At 34.5% G+C, this 10,127-nt stretch overlaps 1 protein-coding gene across 1 annotated transcript in view; it reads left to right on the top strand.

Moving 5' to 3' along the window:
- LOC105817554 (ATP synthase subunit gamma, mitochondrial) overlaps positions 1-225 on the top strand; it is an 821-nt gene extending 596 nt beyond the window's left edge. The window contains exon 2 of the mRNA XM_012653266.1: positions 20-225. Within this exon, the coding sequence (XP_012508720.1) occupies positions 20-225 (206 nt within the window). The remainder of the gene's footprint in view (positions 1-19) is intronic.
- The last annotated feature ends 9,902 nt before the right edge of the window (positions 226-10,127 follow it).

Below are 10,127 nucleotides of genomic sequence, written 5' to 3'. Positions count from 1 at the left end.
GTGCTGCAAAATTACCAAGAATACAATCTGGCTAACATCATCTACTACTCTTTGAAGGAGTCTACCACCAGTGAGCAGAGTGCTAGGATGACAGCCATGGACAACGCCAGCAAGAACGCTTCTGAGATGATTGATAAATTGACTTTGACATTCAACCGCACCCGCCAAGCTGTCATCACAAAAGAGTTGATTGAAATTATCTCTGGTGCTGCAGCTCTGGATTAATGAAAATCAAGTTCCATCCTCAGATAAGAGGTAAAGAAGGAAAATTCAGCCAGCTGATTGGTTTTTAACGTGCCGCTGTTTTGTCAGAAGAAGTTGTTGCTCCATTGTTTGAATTACTGAAAACAGCAAGATATTTGTAAATTATCTTACAATAAACAAATTAAGAAAAAAAAAGATAATAAGGGAATACTAAAACAGCTCTACCTAGGAAACTCAGGATATACCATATCTGTTTAACTCACCAGCATATTACCAAAAACTTAGTGTGGTGCCGGTATATGGTAGACTATCAATGATTGTTAAATTAATTAGTGAATCATCTAAAAACATGGTAACAAAGGAAACAATCAATGGAATGAAGATGTTTCCATTCCAATGGAATGGGAGAAAATATTTACAAATCATACATCTGATAAAGGGTTAATATTCAAAATATATGAGGAACTCAACTCCACAACAAGAAAACAAATAACCTGATTAAAATATGGGCAAAGGACCTGAATAGACATTTCTCAAAAGGCGGCATACAAAGGACCAACAGGTATACGAAAAAAGTGCTCAACTCATCAGGGAAATGCAAATTAAATGAGCTATCACCTCACCACAATGAGATATCACCTCAGATCTGTTGAAATGACTATTGTCAAAAAGGCAAAAGATAAGTGTTGGCAAGGATGTGCAGAAAAGGAAAGGCTTCTCCATTGTTGGTGGGAAGATAAATTAGGATAGCAATTATGGAAAACTGTATGGAAGTTCCTCAAAAAATTAAAAATAGAACTACCATGAGAACATGGTGATTCAAAATAATTTAGAAAGGAAATTTCAAATGTCTTACCTCAAAAAATGATAAGCAAGTAAGGTAACAGATATGTTAATTAGTTTGATTTAATAGTCCACATTGTATACATTTTTCAGAACATCACATTGCACCCCATAAATTTATATAATTATGATTTGTCAATTAAAAGTAATATTAATATTATAAAAAGAATATGGTGAAATAAACCCAGGATGACAATAATAGGAAACTATTGCTTCCTTGCTCAATGTGGGATTTATTTCATTGGAAGTTGGGGTTGATTTGGCTGATTAAAATGGTTAATTTTCACAGACTGGGAGGACATACTCTCTTAATTTTCTTTCCTAATATATGCCCTAGAAAAGAGCCCGTTTAAAAGAAACACATAGAATCGAGGAATTTTAGATGGAGATACATTTCAGGGCTTTGCCAAACTGGGATCCTCACCTTTGTGGGGACTGCAAAAGAACACACTGGGGAGAGGGATATCGAGCAGCCCAGCCCCATCATGTACACACATGTCCTTCTTGTACTTCAAGATATTCTGTGCTTTCCATCAATAAAGGACCGGAAGACTTGGCTGGGGAAATTTCACTACTGATTAAAAATTCCATTTGTCTGTGAATTGAGCTTGTTTTAATAAAGTGAAAGAGAAATGAAAAAGAAAATAAAAACAATTCTATGTGGATAAATACAACAAATTAGGTGAAATGTATCAATTACTTGAAAGCCGAAAACTGAAAACTCACTCCCAAAGAAATAGGTAACTCAAAACATCCTGTCTATTAAAGAAATTGAATTCATAGTTAAAAAACCTTTATAGAACAAAAAAAGAACTCTCCAGGCTCAGACGTTTTTACTGATGAATTTTACCAAACACTTAAAGAAGAAACAATCATAATTATATATTATTTCTTCTTAGGAAGAGGTAGGAACACTTTGATTCATTTTATAATATGAGGCCAGCTTTATCCTAAAACCAAAATCAATGATAGTACAAGAAAGAAAAACCATAGACCAGTATCCCTCATGAATATAGATGCAAAAGCCTCAAAAGCTATTAGCAAGTAGAGTCCAGAAATATATAAAAAGAATAATACACCACCACCAAGTGGGGTTCATCCTGGGAATGCAAATCAGCCATATGAACAATAAGAAGAAAAAACATGATTATATCAATTGATGCAGATATCAACTAACAAAATTCAACATCTATTTGTGATTAAAAACTCTCAGCAAACTAGAAATAGGAAGGAGCATTCTTTTTTATATGCTTATAAAGGATATTTTAAAATTGCAATATAATTCACGTTTGTGTCTGGGTTTTTTCACTGAGCATTATGTTTTCAAGGTTTATCCATATTATAGCATGTGTCATACTTCATTCTCTTTTAAAGTGAAAATTATATAACGTAAAATTAACTATTTCAAAGTACATAATTCAGTGCCATTTAGAACATTCATGATATTATGCAACCATCACCTTTATCTAGTTCCAAAATATTTTCATCACCCCAAAAGGAAACCCTGTGCTCACTAAGTAGTTCCTTCCCATTCCACTCTCCCCACACCCACTCCACCAGCCCCTGGCAACCACTAAGTTGCTTTCCACCTCTACGGTTATACCTATTCTGGATATTCCATACAATGGGAATCAAATAATACATACCCTTTTGTGTCTGGTGTCTTCACTTAGCATCATGTTTTTGAGGTTTGTTCATGTTGCAGTATGTATCAGTACTTCATTCCTTTCTATGGCTGGATAATATTCCATTGTATAAGTATGCCACATTTTGTTTATCTATTCATCAATTGGTGGAAACTTGGGTTGTTTCCACTTCCTGGCTGTTGTGAATAATGCTGCTATGAACATTAGTATACAAGTTTTCGTTTGAACACCGGTTTTTAATTGAGTATATATTTATTTAACTTTTGAGAAACTGCCAAACTATTTTCCAGAGTAGTTCACTATTTTACCTTTTCGCCAGCAATGTATTAATATAATCATTCCAATTTCTTCACATTGTCGCCAACACTTGTTATTTTCCATCCCAGTGGGTGTGAAAAAATATCTCATTGTGGTTTGGATTTGCATTTTCCTAAGGACTAATGATGTCGAGCGTATTTTCATGTGCTTGTTAGACATTTGAGTATTTTCTTTGGAGAAATGCCTGGTGTGGAATGTATCTTTGTGTCCATCCAAAATACATATGTTGAAACTCTAACCCATAATGGGATGGAATTATGAGGTGTGACCTTTGGGAACTAATTAATTCATGAGGGTGAAGTCCCCGTGATGGTATTAGTGTCTTTATAAGAAAAGGAAGAGAGCTAGCCCGCTCTCTCTCTCCACCATGTGAAGATACAATGAAAAGATGGCCATCTATAAATCAGGAACCTGGAACCTTGATCTCGAATTCTAGACTCCATAACTGTGACAGATCAATGTTTTTGTTTAACATTGAGCCCCAACTGACTAAGGTAATGCTTATTCAAGTCTTTTATCCATTTTAAAATTGGATTGTTTGGCCTTTTGTTATTGAGTTGTAAGACTTCTTCATATTTTCTGGATACTGGATACTTACCAGATATATGGTTTGCAAATATTTTTTCCCATTTTTGTGTAGAAAAGAACTTTCAAATTTTGATAAAAGGAATCTATAACTAGCATCTTACTTAATGTTGAGAGACTGAATGCTTTTTTCCTAAAATCAAGAACAAGGAAGTGATGTCCATGCTCATCACTCTTATACAACATTGTACTAGAAGTCCCAGCTAGGGCAATAAGAAAAGAAAAATAAATAAAAGTCATGCAGATTGAAAATAAAGAAATAAAACATCTTTATTCATAGATGACAGAAAAAAGTTATTATTAATAAATTAAAAATACAATGAAATATGTGTATGTAAGAAGACACCATTAGGAAATCCACAGAATATGCAAACTACAGACATGGAAAAAATATTTGCAAACCATATACCTAACAAAGAACTTGTGTCCAGAATGTATTAATATAAGAATTCCTAAAACTCAACAGTAAAAATACAAACAACATTATTGGAAAATGGGCAAAAGACTTTCACAGATATTTCACATAGAAATAAATATTAATATTAATGGCCAATAAGCTTGGGAAAAAGTGTTCAATATCATTATTTATCAAGGAAATGCAAATGAAAAACCACTACATCCATTAAAATGGATAAAATTTCAAGTTATAAAGTTAAAGAAAATTATTTCCTAATTACAATACAATATTATACTCAGCCAAACTATCACAAATAAATATGAAGACAGAACATTTTTTATTTACATCTGCAAATTTCAAAAAGTATTTCCTATGCATTCTTTCTCTAATAAGAGGATTTTCTTTTTCACAGTTAAGGAGTAAACAAAAGAGGAAGACATAGGACTCAAGATATTTTTACACAGAACAGAGACAAAGGGATTTCCAGAATGACAGTGGAAGGAAGTCTCAAGATCATAGCTATGGGCAGTTAGTAAGAAACAAACCCAGAATGGATCAGTGAATAATATTTACACGGTTATAATAATATAAATACTGAATATTGGTTTAACTAAAAACTAGGATAGGAATATAGGGAGATGCAAAAATTCAGGCAGTAGTGATAAGAAGAGAGATTTGTCCTCAACTATTGTAATAAAAAAGGAGTGGATAATGTCTCAAATGAACAAATCAAGAAATAACAATATGTATATATATTTTTTTTAGAAATATCTAGGAAAATACAGCCAAGAAGAGTTTAAATGCTTCGGAAGTGGTTATCTTTTGAAAAAGAAAGCAGCCCCCATAATCACATTATTATTTATTTGTTTGTTTGTTTGTTTTTATTTTTATTTTTTTGAGACAGAGTCTTGCTCTGTTGCCCTGGGCAGAGTGCAGTGGTGTCATCATAGTTCACTGCAACCTCAAACTCCTGGGCTCAAGTGATCCTCCTGCCTCAGCTTCCTGAGTAGCTGGGACTACAGGCACACGCCACCACACATCTGGCTAATTTTTCTATTTTTAGTAGAGACGGGGTCTCGCTGTTGCTCAGGCTGGTCTCAAACTCCTGAGCTCAAGCGATCCTCCCACCTTGGCCTCCCAGAATGCTAGGATTACAGGCATGAGCTAGTGCGCTTGGCCCATAATCAGATATTTCATTAAAAAACCCAACAAACAAAAGAATCCTGATCTTGAACAAAATTTATAAACCTTTACAGATATTCACTATTATATTCCCCATGGCTCTTCTGAACAACAACTATGATTTCTTTTGTTTTGAAAATATATTTTAAGTCTTTTGTTAAGTGTGTATTTTACATGGTTTCTATTACTCCTCCTGTTTTTAAAATGCTTTTCAAATATATATTATCAGTTTTTTGAAGTTTGTTTACTTGTGAGTGCAAGGGCCTACCTTTCCTATGGATCCCCAAACTATGCCTGAAAAGGCTTATGACATAAAACTTAGATTGTGCTTAAGTATAAAAGAGAACTAGTTAACGTTTGCCTCGGAGTTTACTTGCTCTGTTTATCTCTTCCTGAAAGCGTTTTTGTTTATTTGTTTAGTAAATGACCAAAATCATATCTCAAAAATTGCCAAGTCTGTGGTTTTATTTCCAAAACATTCTATATCAGTTAAAAGACTGAAAACAAGCCAAGTCTCCATCAGTCAAGTCCTGGTTAAATAAATTATAGTGCATTCGCCCAATGGAATATTATGCAGCTATTAAAAAATAAGGAAGCTCTTTATGTATTGACATGAAAATATATGTTGTTAAATATTTAAAAAGCAATGTGCAGGACAGTGTTTATAGTGTTCTACTTTTGTGAAACAAAGGAGGGGAGAATATATATTTGCATAAACACTGGAAGAACATACAAAAGGTAGATAAAAGTGGGGTGTAAGGGGAGAGGGAGTGAGCCTTGTCAACATATACTTCTTGTTTTATGTACTTCTAATTTTTGAGCCATGTGAATGTAATACCTTATTAAACAAAACAGGAAAAAGGATGAGATAGTGATTACCTTTGAGGAGCAGAAATAGAGGAGATGTGTTGGGAGATTGATGGTTTACATTATAAGCATTTTTAGCACAATTTGAGTTTTTAAATTATATGCATATTATCTGGCATTAAGTGGGTTACCACCAGAAGGAATAAAAGCAGTGATGGTTAAAAATGATTACTTCTAGGAAGTGCGTCTGAAAATGGAGAAGAATGAAGCAGGCGGATATTGCATTTCATTAAAAACCTGTACTATTTCATATTTTTAATCTTATGCTTGTGTTACTTTGCTAAAAATTAAAATGAACACTCCACCACCCCACGATGACAGAAAGAAGGCAGAAAGTGGGAGCTTATATGGATAAAGAGAAAATATCTACTAGTCACAAAGAGGGATTGTGTTTACTCTGTAAGCTTTCCTAGTCAAAACTGTCTCCTTAGTTCGGGGTTAAGACAATGTATTTTACTAAAGCAATCAAGATTCAGCCTCTTCAACAGGATAAGCAATGTCTAGTTGTGAATTAATCTTAAAGAAATATATGTGTCAGAAACCATTCCATATCGGTTCATATAGATTAACATTTTTTAATGTTAATTAAAAACATAGATTGCATAGATTACATAGTGTGTAGATACCGTAATTAAACAATTTCCCTTATGATAGACATTTCTGTTATTTTTAGCATTTTGTGCTTACAAACAATGCCACAGAAACATCCATGTACATCACAAATCATTGAGCCCATGTGAAAGAATAGATTCCTAGAAATGGACTTAGTGGGTCTAAGAGCACATTCTATTTTCTAGATTTTCCACAATGAATATGTATAACTTTTATAATCAGAAAAAAGTAAACTAAAAGAATTAACTATAAGGTGAAGGTCCTGTTTTTATAGTATATTACATTATGTATCATACAAGTTTTTAACCATTCAGATTCCATGAGAGTCAATGGAAGACGGCCTGGCCTGAAATAGATCATGGTGACTCGTCATGACTGGTTCGTTGTAAACTATAAAGAGTCACTGCTGTCTCAGACACACAGAGACACATGTCTTAGTGAAAGCTTATTTGGTTTTAATATTAAAACTTGCATTTAATAGAATTTTAAAATAGAGTTTTAAAATTAAAACTATTTAATAGAATTTTGAGATTCTATTTATTAATATTCACTTCATTTTAATAGAATTCTCCAAACTATAACTCTAAAATGAAGTAAAAGAAAAACTAGAGCAGTTATCTGCTGTGTTTACGAAACTTTGCTTTGCTTAACATCACTTGGGATTTGGTAAAAGTCTTGTTTTATCATCCAGGTTCTAATTACTAAAAGACCTGAAGGCCCAAATTGTAATGCACCCACTATGAACCCTAAGGACCATGGTATCATTACAATCCCTCAAATTTAGGTAGCATAAAGAATCAGAAAGATTTACCACAAAAAAATTCTCATTTTATCCAATTCTTGTTTTATGCCTGAATTACCAGGGTAATCAGTGCAGCTCTCAAATCCAGTTTATATTTTGCCTGTGTAGACATAGTTTAAGAAAACGTCTAATTTAAAACTTTAGTGAGATTACAAATCTCCAAAGATTAATTTCTCTCTACAAAAGGAAATGGGTAAAACCTAAATAGTCTTATTGGAAGGTTGAAGCTAAGTGATGGCAAGCTAAGGTAGGCAGGTATTCAAGGTTTTTCTAATGTGCCAACCCACCCCCAAATGGCTCTTTTATGCACTCTCTTCCACTTCCCCTTGGTTTTTTTCTCAAGAGTGGTATTTTGGTGGGTGAACAGGGGGGCTTAGAATTGGGGTGAGGATGAGGATTGGTGTTCAAGTTGGGGTAAAAGTAGAAAGAGAATAGAGGAGATCAGTTGTTGGCTAATCCAGCCAGTTCCTTTTATATTTCTATTTAAAATATCATCTTGGACAAGCAACCCAAGCACATCTTTGTGAGGCCAACTCAGGAAAGGGGGTTACTCAGGCAGCAGTACAGGAAGTTAAAGAGGCTGATAGTCAAACCAGTGGTCCCCAACCTTTTTGGCACCAGGGATGGGCTTCATGGAAGACAATTTTTCCATGGATGGGGGTGAGGAGGGGAGACAGAAATCAGGCAGTGATGCAAGCAATGGGAGGCGCTGTAAATACAGATGAAGCTTAGCTCCCTTGCCTGCCACTCACTTCCTGCTGTGCGCCCCCACCTTCCCTAAGTTTCATGGAACACAATTTTTTTCCATGATGGGGGTGGGGGCAGAGCTCTGCAGCCCAGTCCCTAATATGCCATGGGCCGGTACTGGTATGGGGTCCGGTGTTGGGGACCGTAGGTAGACTACAGCAAAAAAGAAAATTTTGTAAAATATTAAAGACCAACTACTTCCTTTGACTGTCTTGCTAAAATGACAGCAGAAATAAACTAGTGAGATATAAGTATTATGCTTGATTTTTCAAATTGATTACAGTAAGAATTCCTGGCCTAATTACATACAAAGAGAATAGTGTATAAACTAAATAGTAGTGGTCAGTTCCTAATTTATCCAAAATTTATGTATATTTCTTTGCTTAGTTCTATTATTTTTAGTTGCCTAATTCTATTTATGATAAGGATAATAATTAAATTTGTTTTTGTTCTCTGAGAAGACACTAAATGATCGTGGGATATATGAGTGACAGGGATGCAAGTGTGAGATTAAACTGGATGGTGAATAATCCATGAAGTAGGAAATTTACATGCTAAGAATTAAGAATTGACTTTCTCTTAAAAACACATCTAGAATTCCTCAAAAGGTTGAACATGGAGTTACCATATGACTCAGCAATTTTACTCCTAGAGAAATGAAAACATGTCCATAGAAAAACTTGTACATGAATGTCATAACAACATTACTCATAATAGCAAAATGTAGAAACTACCCAAATGCCTACAAACAGATGAACAGATAAACAAAAAGTGGTATATCCATACAATGGAAATATTATTCAATCATAAAAAGAAATGACGTACTAATGCCTGCTACAATATGGATAAGCCTTAAAAACATTATGCTAAGTGAAAGAAACCAGATATAAAAGATCATATATTATAAGATTCCATTTATATGAAATGCCCAGAGTAGGCAAATTCGTGGAGACAGAAAGCAGATTGGTGGTTGCCAAGGGCTGAGAAAAGGGGGAAATGGGGAGTAACTGCTTAATTGTGTATGGGCTTTCCTGTTGGGATGATGAAAATGTTCTAAAATTAGATAGTGGTGATGGTTGCACATGCCCGTGAATGTACTAAAACCCATTGACTTGCACACGTTAAATGAGTGAATTGTATTATATGTGAATTATATCTCAATAAAACCGTTACCAAAAAGGAAAGAAGCAATTGGGGCAGGTCAGGGAAGGATAACAGGTTGTATATGATCATATGTCTCCGTGAGACCTAACAGCTGGGGCTTTCCTACGGACAACCAGATCAAGTGGTAAGCTTGTGAACACAGCTAGATTTAAAGCCCCTCAGGTCTCTATTCTCAGACCCTTGGGTTTTTGAAGGGTCCACAGCTACAGATGACCAAGCAATTGAAATGGCTGTAGTAGTTTCAGCTTGTCACAGGCCTGGGAAAACATCTTGAGCTGGGAGAAGCAGGGTGCTCAATACATATGTCAATCAGCTGGATTTCCAGCCACCTAAGCCAGTGGGCTTTTTTCCTTATTCTTCTTATATAAAAACAGTATATTTATGCTTCATCTGCTTTCCGGTTTCTGTTTATTTAAAGTGGATAAAGAACTTTGAGATGTGGGCAAAGAAATCTGAGAGCAGAATCCTTCTAGGTTTTTATCTTTTTCCCCATTTTTACAGATGTTTCAAACACAACTAAGTTGACAATGATGTTTTCAGCAACTTGAGTGATTTAGCAGTAATTTCTATAGCACTAAACTCAATTTTTGTAAAAATACCTTTTTCATAGCCATGTCTACTTGATTTATTTAATATTTAGTTATACAATAGTGTGATCACAATAACTGGTATTATCAGTTTTACAAGTTTATAAGTTCCTGACTTGTGGAAGGCATACCGCCCAAATGGAGGAAACGTAAGTATTAATAATACTTAGTGC

This window comes from Propithecus coquereli, unplaced genomic scaffold (genome assembly GCF_000956105.1).
Source record: "Propithecus coquereli isolate 6110/MARCELLA unplaced genomic scaffold, Pcoq_1.0 Scaffold42, whole genome shotgun sequence".
Lineage (NCBI taxonomy): Eukaryota > Metazoa > Chordata > Mammalia > Primates > Indriidae > Propithecus > Propithecus coquereli.
The sequence above is the reverse complement of the archived record's forward strand: the minus strand, read 5'-3'. Positions and strand labels throughout refer to the sequence as shown.